The following is a 15,359-nucleotide window of genomic DNA, read 5'->3' as shown; positions in this document are numbered from 1 at the left end:
CACATCCCTCCAGGTCTAGCAAATCCATCCCCAGGCTCCAAAATCTTCCCCCTCCTACCTGACACCCATCACCACCAATCTCAGATGCCCCACAGGTCGGAACCCTGCCCCCTGCTCAGAAAGCTCTGGTATTCGCTGTTCTGCACCTCCTCCCTCTGCCACTTGCATCCCTTCTCTTGCAGAGACTCTTGCAGGGGCTGGAGGCTGCAGGGAGCATGGGTAAAGAGCCCCATACTCTGGCTCTGTGGCTCTGTCCCCTGCACTACAGCAGCTACACTACCCAGTTCTGAGATCACTGGTGGGGCTTACCCCCCTTATTCCCTAACGACCAGCCACTCCTGGCAAGAGGAAGCCAAAGTTAAATCCACATTCTACTATGCCTTCTTACTTCATCACCACTTTCAACTTTCGCATCACCATCCCTCTCGGCCCCCTCTGCCCAGCTGGTCCATTGGATACAGGCCCAATAACAGATATACACACAAGCATACGTGTGAGGTTGCATCCAGAGAAGACAATGGGGCACGTAAACACACCCCAGCCTAGATAACAAAGCAATACACACGCCACTGGTTATGAACAATTGTTGCACACTCCACATTGCCCACCTTAACAGATCTTTGATCTTTAATTGTTTCTATTTCTATCATGTTCCTGTTACAGAGTTCCCAGCAGTTCGGCGATAGAATAACCTCGCTTGCTTTTGCTAGGTTTTGGGCCAACCGAACTTCATCCACTGCTCGGCCAAGTACCAGAAAATATTGGTGCTTATTGTCTCCAACAACAACTTTGGAGATGTGACCTGCAGATAGCCCTGACAAGAGAAACAAGATTGTTATGGAGGGCATTTTTACTTTACCATTTGTAATATATGTATCTCAATGATCTTAGAAGCGGATTTTGGAGGCCAACCTATTTTTTGGGGGGTGGGAGGTTTGGATCAGTTCTTGACAATATGTGATATTTATTCCAGGAATCTGAGGATTTCTAGAACAACACTCTCCAATGAATTAAACAGCATGTCGGTTAATAAATAATAATACTGCACACATAATTATAAGGGTCACACGGTAGCATCTGTTATATAAGGTTACAAATTGGTTTCCATTATAACAATCTGTTTATATCTGAAGAAGAAAGCAGTGTGCTGTAATCTTGGGCTCCCATTCAGACAATATCTGGATCTATGAGATTTGTAACAAGCTGTGTTACTCTCTGTGACGTTGCAGTCTATATGGTTTTATAAAAATATGTTAATGAGTGAATATAATGTAATTGGAATATGCTTCATGCAAAAGGCCTCTTGTAAGGTATCATTACAAAGCTTATAATCTACTGAGTGTGATCATCCTATTTGTATAAATGTACCACTCTTGTATCTGAAACTAGAAATATGAAATATAACTCTGAGGGCCTATTGTAATTATGTAAAGTGTGGGCCATTAATGGTGGTTTGGAATCTTGATGACTCCCATTAACCAGGACAATTGACTGCAGATGGCTGTGTTTTACCTGTAAGTCTTCCTGTATACATGTGTGCTGGCAAGTGGGCAATGAAGTCTTGCAGTGACATGTGATCATGTCACCTGAACTGGAATCCATCTTTACCCTGGTGTCTTTCCATTGAGAAGGAGGGGGTGGGAACCCGGAGAGGGACAAAGGATTCCCGCCTTATGCAAAAGATATATAAAAGGGTGGAACAGAACAAAGTGGAGGAGCCATCATGAAGAATCCCTTAGCTACCACCTGAGCTGAAACAAGAGCTGTACCAGGGGAAAGAATTGTGCCCAGGCCTGGAAAGTGTCCAGTCTGAGGAAAAAACTTACTGAAGCATCTCTAAGGGTGAGATTATCTGTATACAGTTTGATTAGACATAGATTTGCACATTTAATTTTATTTTGCTTGGTGACTTACTTTGTTCTGTCTGTTACTACTTGGAGCCACTTAAATCCTACTTTTTGTATTTAATAAAATCACTTTTTACTTATGAATTAACTCAGAGTATGTATTAATACCTGAGGGAGCAAACGACTGTGCATATCTCTCTATCAGTGTTATAGAGGGCGAACAATTTATGAGTTTACCCTGCTTAAGCTTTATACAGGGTAAAACAGATTTATTTGGGTTTAGACCCCATTGGGAGTTGGGCATCTGAGTGCTAAAGACAGGAACACTTCTGTTAGCTGCCTTCAGGTAAACCTGCAGCTTTGGGGCAAGTAATTCAGATCCTGGGTCTTTGCTGGAGCAGATGGGAGTGTCTGGCTTAGCAAGACAGGGTGCTGGGATCCCGAGTTGGCAGGGAAAGCAGGGGTAGAGGTAGTCTTGGCACATCGGGTGGCAGCTCCCAAGGGGGTTTCTGTGATCCAACCCTTCACACTCTCAAATTGGGCTTGTCAGCCATAGGTGGATTCATCAGGCACTGACTAGACCTCTTATGCGTACACCATGATCCAGTGGATCAACAATTGCCTATTATTATACCTGATCATAAGTTTCCACCAAGTTCACCTCTTTGCCAATGAGTAATTTATTTCAAATATGGAGCATTATGTTTACACTCTTCTCATTTAAAATAATTTCCCCATGCTTTTTTCTTCACAGACAGATCACTCAAAAACAACTGGAGCTTGGTACTTGGCATGTAGCAAGTGCCCACATCATGAACAAGTTTGAGAAACATTGGCTGGATAGCAATAAAGTGATATGCAATTCAATAATCCCTTCTGAACCTGCTCAGTGCAGCATCTACTAAGACTTTGAGTTGAACTCAGTAAAAGCACTCTCTCATTTGGGACATCACTGTACATTCTGTCTGTGTGGTCTAACCAGGGGGCCAGCAAGCAGAAGGATTTTGCTCTCAGTCTGCTGCTGCTGGGAGTTTGCGTGAAGGGAGCTTGTAAATGTCTGCTTGAAAACACACACAGAAAAAACATCCATATGTAATCTAAAACTCCCCAGCTTAATATAAGGAAATGGCAAAAGAGCAAGTTGCTGAAGATCCCAAACTTAGGTGGCTTTACATTCCTTTGCCAAACAGAAAGGAACAGAGGTACCGTGAAGGCACTTCCCACAACCCTAATGGCTAGCAACTTCCTGTTGCTTTCCATGGATGTGAAATACTCAGAAGTAGAGCTGGTAAATAAAGGGGGTACTCTTTCCACTGACCATTTCAATTCAAACAAAAAAGAAATAATTTTCATCTAAATTTTCCATTAAAAATGTTGATTTTCAGCAGAAATTCAAATGCTGAAATACTTTGGCTGAAAACAAAACAAAAAGATGGATTTGGAAATACTGCCACTTTATTTATGGGAGTTGTCGTTCTGATGCCTCAAGCTCCCTTTATTCTCTATAGGTTGGGCTCTCTAGTTCGACTACTAGTACCAGAGGGGTGGCCGTGTTAGTCTGGATCTGTAAAAAGCAACAGAGGGTCCTGTGGCACTTTTAAGACTAACAGATGTGTTGGAGCATAAGCTTTCATGGGTGAATGCCCACTTTGTCAGACGCAAGATCTGACGAAGTAGGTATTCACCCACGAAAGCTTATGGTTCAATACATCCGTTAGTCTTAAAGGTGCCACAGGACTCTCTGTTAGTTTGACTTCATCACCCATGATGCTTCTTAATGTCCTCTCTTAGTGAGGGGAAGTGGTTAATAATCGGAGGAGTCTTTGTTCATTGTGTACAATGGGAGATGTAGTCCAGCTAGGGAGGACATTAGATGACCAAAATACAATTCCCATGAGGCACTGTGGCAGGATTTCTAAATCGAAATATTTCAGTTTTCAGCTGTTTGGGGTTTTTTGATGGAAAATTGAAATTTTCCATGGAAAACAGACACTCTTCATAACAAAAATTGCTTAGTAGAAAACCCAATTTTCCGTTGAAAAACAGTTTTGATGGAATTTTGTCCATGAGTCCTAGTCAGAAGCTATTCAGAGACAGTCATAGCTCTGTAAAAATAAACTAGGTACAGTCAGCACCGATGAAAGGTGCCAGACTGGCACCAATAAATTGTAGTTGTTTATTCACATAATAGATACAGAATGGCCAGCTCTAGGACCAACTGCCCCAAACTGCCTCCCTAAGGTACTTCAGTAGTTTGATCCCCAAGGCCCATTCAGTCCTTGGCTTCTCCAATGAGACTGTTGTTTCTAAATGTAAGGATGGTTTACGTGTCACAGATATATGTCTGCTATGAACTAAAACAAGACCTGCAATGCATTTCACATGAGCCAGCAAGCAATCAGATAGGAACGAGTCTTGGTCACCACTTCCACAGGCTCAATTTGAACCAGCAACTTAGAGGTGAAATGTTCTTTATTCCAGTCCCCAAAATTCTCTCCTCTCTGACCAGAAATACATTTTCCCTACCACAGAAGCGGCTTTTCCCATGCAGCTGCCGAAAAGGATGCAACTGATCAGATCACTGAGCAATTAACATCTTTTACAGACTCCTGGCACACTAGAAATTGAACGAGATTTGGGCAGGGTGTTTCTCAGCGGTATATCTTGGGAGCAAGGGCAGTGGGGGCTCATGTGACTGTCCACTCAGGAAGCAGAATTGCTTACTGGTTAGGGCAAGGAACTGGCAGTGAGGAGTCCTGAATGCTCATCCCATCTCCACCACCAACTCACTGTGTGACCTGGGGCAAGATATTTCATCTCCATTTGCCTCTGCTTCCCCCCCTGCACAATGGGGGCGAATGCTTCCTATTCACTTTTGTAAAGTGCTTTGGGAATGTGCTCTCTAGTGACTGCAAAGTATTGTTATTCCATTAGTAGCCATAGTACCTATCTTCACTTGGAGCTTCAGACCCACTTCAGTTTCACGAACCCCATACTCTTTCTGGATCCTCAGGCTACATTTCAGCGCCAATGTAATGATATCGCTCATCTGGCTTCGTTGCACTCTCCACAGTGCTAGCAGTGCATCCCCTGGGGAAGGCAGAGTGACAGAGACTTATGGGATACATGCTCTTCTTGTTTCTAAAGTGCTGACAAAGCAACTTGGCTTTTCAGCAAGCCACAGCAGATCTACCTGTACCTGCCCAGCACTCTGACCCACAGAGAGATTGCTCACTAACCACCCCAAACTCCTTAGCACCTCCTGGCTGTGAACAGACCAACCCCTCTATGCTTCTAGCAGCTGTCGGTTGTGACTACCTCTTCCCACTCAGGGTATGTCTACACTACGAAATTAGGTCGAATTTATAGAAGCTGGTTTTATAGAAATCGGTTGTATACAGCTGATTGTGTGTGTCCCCACATAAAATGCTCTAAGTGCATTAAGTCGGCAGACTGCGTCCACAGTACCGAGGCTAGCGTCGTCTTCCGGAGTGTTGCACTATGGGTAGCTATCCCACAGTTCCCGCAGTCTCCGCCGCCCATTGGAATTCTGGGTTGAGATCCCAATGCCTGAATGACGCAAAACAGTTTCGCGGGGGGGTTCTGGGTACATGTCATCAGGCCCCTCCCCCTCCGTCAGAGCAACAGCAGACAATCGATTCGCGCCTTTTTACCTGGGTTACCTGTGCAGACAACATACCACGCCAAGCATGGAGCCCGCTCAGCTCAGCTCAGCTCACCCCCACCATATGTCCTCTGGGTGCCGGCAGACATGGTACTGCATTGCTACACAGCAGCAGCTAATTGCCTTTTGGCAGTAGATGGTGCAGTATGACTGGTAGGCTTCATCGGCTATCTGGGTGCTGGCAGACGTGGGGCTGGCAGACATGGGGCTGCATTGCTACACAGCAGCAGCCCTTGCCTTTTGGCAGTAGATGGTGTATTATGACTGGTATCCGTCGTCGTCATACTGCAGTTCGATCAGATGATGGCTGAAACTCCGAATGTCCCCCAGTCATATTCTGCTGCCTTCCCAATGATGATGGCGGCTATCAGTCGTAGTATGCTATTTTCTGCCAAGCGCCCAGTATTTTCTGCCAAGCACCCAGAAGATGCCAAGGGCTATCAGTCATGCTGCACCGTCGGCTGCCAGCTTAAGATGTAAAAAATGGATTTGTTCTGTATTCATTTGCTTCCCCTCCCTCTGTGAAATCAACGGCCTGCTAATCCCAGGGTTTTGAGTTCAATCTTCGGGGGGGGCCATTCTGTGTGATAGTTGTTTGTGTTTCACCCTGATGCACAGCCACCTTTGTTGATTTTAATTCCCTGTACCTGTACGCCATGTCGTCACTCGCATCTCCCTCCGTCAGACAATAGTTTCGCGCTTTTTTTTAGACCAGAGGCCATAGCACTGGGATCATGGAGCTCGCTCAGATCACCACAGCAATTATGAGCACTATGAACACCATGCGCATTGTCCTGGAGTATATGCAGAGCCAGGACATGCCAAAGCAAAACCAGGACCAGCCGATGAGGCGATTGCAGCGTGGCGACGAGAGTGATGAGGAAATTGACATGGACATAGACCTCTCACAAAGTACAGGCCCCAGCAATGTGCAAATCATGGTGTTACTGGGGCAGGTTCATGCCGTGGAATGCTGATTCCATGTGTAATATTTACAAAGGTACACTCACCAGAGGTCCCCTGTATGCCCTCAGGGTCTGGGAGCACGCCTTGGATGAGTTCGGGGGTTACTGGTTCCAGGTCTAGGGTGATAAACATATCCTGGCTGTTGGGGAAACCAGTTTCTCCGCTTCCTTGCTGCTGTGAGCTATCTATATTATCTTCATCCTCATCTTCCTCGTACCCCGAACCCGCTTCCCTGTTGCGTGTTTCTCCATTGACGGAGTCATAGCACACGGTTGGGGTAGTGGTGGCTGCACCCCCTAACATGGCATGCAGCTCCGCGTAGAAGCGGCATGTTTGCGGCTCTGTCCCGGACCTTCCGTTTGCCTCTCTGGCTTTGTGGTAGGCTTGCCTTAGCTTCTTAATTTTCATGCGGCACTGCTGTGCGTCCCTGTTATGGCCTCTGTCCTTCATGGCCTTTGAGACCTTTTCTAATATTTTGCCATTTCGTTTACTGCTACGGAGTTCAGCTAGCACTGATTCATCTCCCCATATGGTGAGCAGATCCCATACCTCCCGTTCAGTCCATGATGGACCTCTTTTGCGATCCTGGGACTCCATCATGGTTACCTGTGCTGATGAGCTCTGCGTGGTCATCTGTGCTCTCCTCGCTGGGCAAACAGGAAATGAAATTCAAAAGTTTGCGGGGCTTTTCCTGTCTACCTGGCCAGTGCATCTGAGTTGAGAGTGCTGTCCAGAGCGGTCACAATGAAGCACTGTGGGATAGCTCCCGGAGGCCAATAACGTCGAATTCCGTCCACACTACCCCAATTCCGACCCGCAAAGGCCGATTTTAGCGCTAATCCCCTCATTGGAGGTGGAGTAAAGAAACCGGTTTAAAGGGCCCTTTAAGTCGAAAAAAAGGGCTTCGTCGTGTGAACGTGTCCAGGCTTAATTCGAATGAACGCTGCTAAATTCGACCTAAACTCGTAGTGTAGACCAGGCCTCAGTAATGCCCTGCAGCTGCTTTTTACAAGTAAACCTTCCTTCCCGGTGATCCCTTATAGCCACTGACTGCAAGTGTCCCTTCCCCGTCAATGACCCCTTGCAGTGGCTTGCTGCATGTTCCCCTCCTCTCTCCCACACACACAAACCTGTGTCCGCTGGCTAAGATACATCTAAGGCTTTGCACCTCCTATCGCCCTTGGGCAACTGCTAGCACAGTCATTCAGGCCGAGATCCCCAAAGTATCAGGGGGGTAGTCTGTTAGTCTGTATCCACAAAAAAAACAAGGAGTCCGGTGGCACCTTAAAGACTAACAGATTTATTTGGGCATAAGATTTTGTGGGTAAAAAACGCACATCTTTAGATGCATGGAGTGAAGAAGTGTATCCATGCATCTGAAGAAGTGGGGGGTTTTACCCATGAAAGCTTATGCACAAATAAAGGTATTTAGGTGCCTAACTTCCATCTGAGCTCAGTTCTAAAGGAAGCACCAGCCAGGATTTCTCAATCAGACACAGAGGAAGGGGAATCGGGGTTGTTTCTAACTGAAAGATATAGTGTAAATTCTTGCTTCTTCCAAATCATAGATCAGCTCTGTGGGAATAGAAGCCAGAGGGACGGGTACAATAGAACAAGAAAAGGGAGTTGGCTAGTTTGAATGCCGCCACTGTCCAGAGCCTCACAAGTCAAATGACAACGGGAGAGTAGGCCGCTCTACCCCACCCCAGATATCACAAGCTAATAAATACCTGCAAATTTCAAGATATCGCCTCCATAAATCAGCACCTCTGCAGCAAGAGAAAAGGTGAGAGAAGTTACACACAGCTCTTGTCAAAGAAAATCATGGAACAAATTGTTCTGTCGATCGGGGGAGGGGCACGTGTGTGTGTGTGTTTGTGCATGCACACATTGAGGGGGCATATATTGCAGAGTAGGTATGACTGAGTGAGCAAGATGGTGTATGCTTGAGCATGTCATCACAACAAAGCTCCCAGCTGCTGAGGGCTCAGAGCAAAAATCAGGGAGTTAAACTCCATCTCAAAAGCCACCATAAGGAGGCAGAGCACAGTGTTTCTATGGCAACTAGAAATATCCCTTCCCAGACCGACCTCTTCTCCCAACCCTTCAAATCCCCTACTGCTCAGTTCTCAAAATGTCGCATCCAACAGGGAGGGCCCAGGGACAACCTGAGAAGCACTGCTCCATGGGAAGTTTTGAAGCAAGTTCTCAAAAGCAATGTGACAGCAGGAGATAAGGAAGGATGATCCAGTGGTTAGGGAGCTAAGCCAGAGACTCTGGCGACTTGGATTTGGTTCCCTGCTCCATCACAGACTACAGGTGTGACGTTGGGCAAATCACCTGGCCTCTCCATGCCTGGGTTCCTTATCCATAACATGAATAATAGCACTCCCCTACCTCACTTCCTCACAGGGGTGTTGGAGGCCATATAAAAGCCTAAGATAGACAAGGAAGGGCCACATTGTGCTCTGAGGGTGTTGGGATGCTTTCTAGATCCTGAGAGGGAATTGGTAACTTTTGTCAGAGCTCAGATCCCCAAATCATTAGTGTGCTGATGTCACAGGGTCACCCTACTCCTTGGCCACATAAACAACAAGATGTTGCTCTTCCAGTGAAATGGGGTGGAGACGAGTGTTCCCTCTAATTTTTCCCACCCAGGTGCGGAATGAATTTTGTTATGTGCACCAATATGGAGGTGATATGTGACTCATAAAAAAATTCATGTGGTGAGGGTGGGGCCGGGGCCGAGAGGTTAGGAGTGTGGTCAGGGCTGGGGCAGAGGGCTGGGGAGCAGGGGGTGAGGGATCCAGCTGGGAGTGCGGGCTCTGGGGTGGATCCGGGATGAAGGGTTTGGAGTGTGGGAGGGGGCTACAGCGGGAAGAGAGGACTCCCCTCAGCTCTTTCTCCCCGCATCAGCACCTGGGCTGCGGGGGAGAGGCGCCTCTCCTCGCCGCAGCAGCTTTGGGGATGGGGCCGCAGGATAAGCGCCCATCCCCCGGCTGTGGCGGATTCCCTGAGCACCTGCATGGCACTGAGAGGCTGCCAGGTGGCCGTGCAGCTTACAGGGAACTTAGGTGGAGGCATACACCAGGGTAGAGCCAAAGGAACAATGGACTCTTCAAAGCAGGACACGTTGTGCCAGTGAGGAGCAGCAAAGACTGGTTCCCAAAGCAGCTCCGTCCAGCCCTCCTAATCTTGGGAGATTTTCAAGGCTCCCTAAGTGACAGAGAAGATCCCAACCTCCAAGAAGGGCCCAGGCTGCTTAACAGAACACCTTTCTGATGGGCATTTCTTTAGTTCCCCAGACCTGAGCCAAGGAAGTGCTCTCAGCGAGGGATCATGCTGCTCGTTACTTACTTTCCACAATATCCCCTACATAATGATTGAGGGTCTGCGTTAGCTGCTCAGCGCCACAGTCCAGACTGGTGTCCGTGCTAAACTTCTCCGTCAGTGCAGTAAAACCTGTAACACAAACAGCAGTCAGGCAGCTACTGGAGGAGGCAAGAAATGGCAGATGATCTCAGCGACTGCAGTCAGACATGCTTTGTGTTACCTAAAATGTGCTGGATACATAAGAAAAAAAGTTTAACAAAACTTATTTTCCATTTAAAACTGATTTATTAAGCAAAGGAAGTATTATCTGTAGTTAGTGAATTCCACTGGAGTTTCTAGGTCACCACGTCCTTCAAGATTTTAGAACAAGTCGATCGCATCCTCTTTCACCTTGTTTTTGTTTGCAATTGGAAGAGGAAAACAAGCATTCCCTCTTTTTCAACTTCCAACTGGCTTCTTAATTTTGAATGAACTAGTCTTTGAACTGAACTAGCTGAATAAACAGAATATTTTCTTTATTTCATTCTGCACCGCACAAGAGGCTACTGCCGCCAAAAACTGGTTTAGCACATCAGCTAACTCTGGTTCCAGGTGCTTAGCCAGTGACTTCCACCGGCTCATTTGAAATGAAATTTGACTTTCATTAAAACTTGGCAACAAATGTGTACCGCTATGTATTATTTTTGTATGTAATTTAAATGATTTTAATAGGCTATAAGTTTAGGCCTTAACATAAGTTACTAATTTCAAGTTTCATTTTAAATCGGGTTGTTTTTTCTTAAAATAAATCTATATTTAAATAAAAATAATCCTATTTAAATAAAAAAAATCCTTTTATATTTTTGAATTAATTTTTATCCACCCTGCATGCAACAGTCCCTGATTTTCAAGTCCCTAGTTCTTTCAGTTCACTTTGTTCCTATGTTGGAACTGTCCCTGTTTTCTAGTTCTGATCCTTCCCCCACTCCATTTGACCCTGTTTGCCATGAGATCATGCTGACTCTTCTGAGAGAGGTGGCAGAGATCCAGGGGAACATGCTAAAAAGCATTAAGTCCTTTCTAGGTAGTGATGGGAAATTGCTTGTCTCCCATCAGACCTTTCACTTGCAGAGTGCCACAAGGATCAGTTCTCTCTCCAGTCCTATTCAATACCTACAAACTGGTCAGACTACAGGGACATGAGTGCCAGCAATATGCAGATGACACACAGCTCTGCTTCTCCTTCCGCATATACATATGATTATACCCCTACAACCAAGATGGCCCAGTGCTTGGAGGAGATCAGTTCATGGATGGAGAACACCTGATTAAAGCAGAACCTGAGCAAGACAGAGGAGATGCCAGTGGGTAGAGGCGTTTGCAATCACAGTGCAGTCTCCTTTGGTTGAAGGTACACATCCATCGTTGGTCAATTCAATCTGTAGTTTAGGAATGTTCCCTGATGATACAATCTCACACAGTAGCATCCTCAAGTAACTTTCTCTACAACATCCAGTTGTCTAGGAGAGACTCATCCTAGAGAATGATGACCTGGTCTCTGTTATATATGCTTTCCTCACCTCCCAGCTGGGCTACAGAAATGCAAAATACCTGGGCATAAAGCCTTCACGCCTCAGAAAACTGAGAATGTGGCAGCACATCTCCACAGCAACACAAACTATCACAACCACATCAAACCTATCTTCCCACATAATACAAAGTCAAGTTCAAGGTCCCAGTCCTTATCTTCCAGGTACTCTTTGGCCTGGGCCCATCATATCTAAAAAATTGCATAAAGTTCCAGCATGGGGACGGCAGTTGACAACTCTGCCCTGAGCAGCTGCTGCACCATCCTCTGCTACTCCTGTCCCAAACTCTTTTCAGCCTAAAGACGCCAATTCTGCAAAACGGTCAACGTAATAAAGACGAAAGTCCCTAAGCCATTTCAGCTGTGACTTCAGCTAGATTTGGGCCCAAGTCTCCCATTACCGCAGACAATATCTCTTTTAAACCTTCCATGTACTAAGGGTGGGCTTTTCAGAAGGCCTAATAAGGGAGTTAGGACTTGTCTACGTGGTGAGTTACTGCACAATGAGCCAGGGTGTGACTCTACAGCATACCAGCTTGCCACCCAGTCACTCATCGTATGGACACTGCTAAGTCACGGATATAGCTTAGCATGCTGCTGGTTGAGAGCAAGGTACATCAAGCCACACTCTGGAACTTTTCACTCTGGTGTAGCATTGTCCACACACCGAGTTAGTGCGTGGCAACTGGCAACCTATTGATTCACACCCTGGCTTGCTACACAGTAATTTGCCATGTAGACAAGCCTTTAGGCACACAAATCCCATTGATTTTAAATGGAAGTTGGGCACCTAACTTCCTTGGGCCCTTCTGAAAATCCCACCCTTAATAATCTCTCTACCCACCTGAAATGTCTGCAAAAAGCAATACTCCATCAAAACTCTCAATGAAAGGCAGCTCCTGGGAGAAATCACCATATACGATGAGATCGGGGACATGAGCTGCTACTTTCCCAATTGTAGTGCTGTCACTTGGCTTTCTTTGCTCCATTTTGGCAATGAATGCAATCTGCTGCCCAGGGTCCTGCAACACTGATGGATAATTCAATATATGATCCTCCCATTCAGGGAAGGAGGTGACTCCCACTAGCCTGCCGTAACCGTGATCACTCTTGTGATGTCAGACAGCAGCCCCATCAAGGACAGGTCACAATTCACTGACAGACGGGTCTCAGCCAGTAACATTCTCTGTATATCACAGTCTACGTAGCTACAGTTGCTAGGTGAGACAAGCAACAGAGGGTCCTGTGGCACCTTTGAGACTAACAGAAGTATTGGGAGCATAAGCTTTCGTGGGTAAGAACCTCACTTCTTCAGATGCACTTCTTCAGACTTGCATCTGAAGAAGTGAGGTTCTTACCCATGAAAGCTTATGCTCCCAATACTTCTGTTAGTCTCAAAGGTGCCAGAGGACCCTCTGTTGCTTTTTACAGATTCAGACTAACACAGCTACCCCTCTGATAGGTGAGACAAGCTTCCTTCATTAATGTATTTTAAACCCATTTACACAGAAATGGTGTGATGGGGTATAGAAACCCCACACGAGTCTGGGCTGTTGTGACTCTTGGATCTACAAGAGGCTCTCCTCTTGTAAACTCAAATGTAAAAAGTACGTAAAAGTTCTTAAGATGTTACAATCCAGGGGAACATGTTAAAAAGCATTAAGTCCTTTCTAGGTAGTGATGGGAAATTGCTTGTCTCCCATCAGACCTTTCACTTGCAGAGTGCCACAAGGATCAGTTCTCTCTCCAGTCCTATTCAATACCTACAAACTGGTCAGACTACAGGGACATGAGTGCCAGCAATATGCAGATGACACACAGCTCTGCTTCTCCTTCCGCATATACATATGATTATACCCCTACAACCAAGATGGCCCAGTGCTTGGAGGAGATCAGTTCATGGATGGAGAACACCTGATTAAAGCAGAACCTGAGCAAGACAGAGGAGATGCCAGTGGGTAGAGGCGTTTGCAATCACAGTGCAGTCTCCTTTGGTTGAAGGTACACATCCATCGTTGGTCAATTCAATCTGTAGTTTAGGAATGTTCCCTGATGATACAATCTCACACAGTAGCATCCTCAAGTAACTTTCTCTACAACATCCAGTTGTCTAGGAGAGACTCATCCTAGAGAATGATGACCTGGTCTCTGTTATATATGCTTTCCTCACCTCCCAGCTGGGCTACAGAAATGCAAAATACCTGGGCATAAAGCCTTCACGCCTCAGAAAACTGAGAATGTGGCAGCACATCTCCACAGCAACACAAACTATCACAACCACATCAAACCTATCTTCCCACATAATACAAAGTCAAGTTCAAGGTCCCAGTCCTTATCTTCCAGGTACTCTTTGGCCTGGGCCCATCATATCTAAAAAATTGCATAAAGTTCCAGCATGGGGACGGCAGTTGACAACTCTGCCCTGAGCAGCTGCTGCACCATCCTCTGCTACTCCTGTCCCAAACTCTTTTCAGCCTAAAGACGCCAATTCTGCAAAACGGTCAACGTAATAAAGACGAAAGTCCCTAAGCCATTTCAGCTGTGACTTCAGCAAGATTTGGGCCCAAGTCTCCCATTACCGCAGACAATATCTCTTTTAAACCTTCCATGTACTAAGGGTGGGCTTTTCAGAAAGGCCTAATAAGGGAGTTAGGACTTGTCTACGTGGTGAGTTACTGCACAATAAGCCAGGGTGTAACTCTACAGCATACCAGCTTGCCATCCATTCACTCATCGTGTGGACACTGCTAAGTCACGGATATAGCTTAGCATGCTGCTGGTTGAGAGCAAGGTACATCAAGCCACACTCTGGAACTTTTCACTCTGGTGTAGCATTGTCCACACACCGAGTTAGTGCGTGGCAACTGGCAACCTATTGATTCACACCCTGGCTTGCTACACAGTAATTTGCCATGTAGACAAGCCTTTAGGCACACAAATCCCATTGATTTTAAATGGAAGTTGGGCACCTAACTTCCTTGGGCCCTTCTGAAAATCCCACCCTTAATAATTTCTCTACCCACCTGAAATGTCTGCAAAAAGCAATACTCCATCAAAACTCTCAATGAAAGGCAGCTCCTGGGAGAAATCACCATATACGATGAGATCGGGGACATGAGCTGCTACTTTCCCAATTGTAGTGCTGTCACTTGGCTTTCTTTGCTCCATTTTGGCAATGAATGCAATCTGCTGCCCAGGGTCCTGCAACACTGATGGGATAATTCAATATATGATCCTCCCATTCAGGGAAGGAGGTGACTCCCACTAGCCTGCGTAACCGTGATCACTCTTGTGATGTCAGACAGCAGCCCCATCAAGGACAGGTCACAATTCACTGACGGATGGGTCTCAGCCAGTAGCATTCTCTGTATATCACAGTCTACGTAGCTACAGTTGCTGGGTGAGACAAGCTTCCTTCATTAATGTATTTTAAACCCATTTACACAGAAATGGTGTGATGGGGTATAGAAACCCCACACGAGTCTGGGCTGTTGTGACTCTTGGATCTACAAGAGGCTCTCCTCTTGTAAACTCAAATGTAAAAAGTACGTAAAAGGTCTTAAGATGTTACAATAACCATGAAAAATAGGTCAAATTGTTTACGACCCTGGATGTTGTAACAAGTCCAAAAGAACCAGACAAAGAAGTTGGATTAGTTTAAACTAAAAAGGTCATGTTGACATAATCCAAGAACTGTTGTAATTATGATTGATAAAAACACAAGATGTGGAAGCAGAAGTTAATTGTCCAAAACTGGTGTGATGGATATGAGGCCTAACTGGTGAGAGGGATGAACTATGACTCCCATTTTTCCTCTTTTTGGGTTCCTTAAAAAGAAACAGTGAAAAAAAAGACACGATCAGTTCTGTTCAGATCAATTCAGTTCAGCTCTCCCTCTCATCTCACCACCTTGCATACCAGCTCATCCCCCGATCTGCCAGCACTGCAACTCATCCCAGCT

The 15,359-nt window shown here is 45.9% G+C and overlaps 1 protein-coding gene across 1 annotated transcript in view; it reads right to left on the bottom strand.

The window, feature by feature from the left end:
- Nucleotides 1–14,566, bottom strand: part of LOC128836134 (adenylate cyclase type 10-like) — a 72,234-nt gene extending 57,668 nt beyond the window's left edge. The window contains exons 1-5 of the mRNA XM_054026151.1: nt 14,422–14,566; nt 9,856–9,960; nt 8,229–8,267; nt 4,794–4,937; nt 609–814 (exon numbers count right to left, since the gene is read on the bottom strand). Coding sequence (XP_053882126.1) covers nt 609–814; nt 4,794–4,937; nt 8,229–8,267; nt 9,856–9,960; nt 14,422–14,566 — 639 coding nt within the window. The remainder of the gene's footprint in view (nt 1–608; nt 815–4,793; nt 4,938–8,228; nt 8,268–9,855; nt 9,961–14,421) is intronic.
- Between the last annotated feature and the right edge of the window lie 793 nt (nt 14,567–15,359).

Source organism: Malaclemys terrapin, chromosome 4 (assembly GCF_027887155.1).
Source record: "Malaclemys terrapin pileata isolate rMalTer1 chromosome 4, rMalTer1.hap1, whole genome shotgun sequence".
In the NCBI taxonomy this organism is placed as follows: Eukaryota; Metazoa; Chordata; order Testudines; family Emydidae; genus Malaclemys; species Malaclemys terrapin.
Note: the sequence above shows the minus strand (reverse complement) of the source record. Positions and strands in the feature narration are given on the sequence as shown.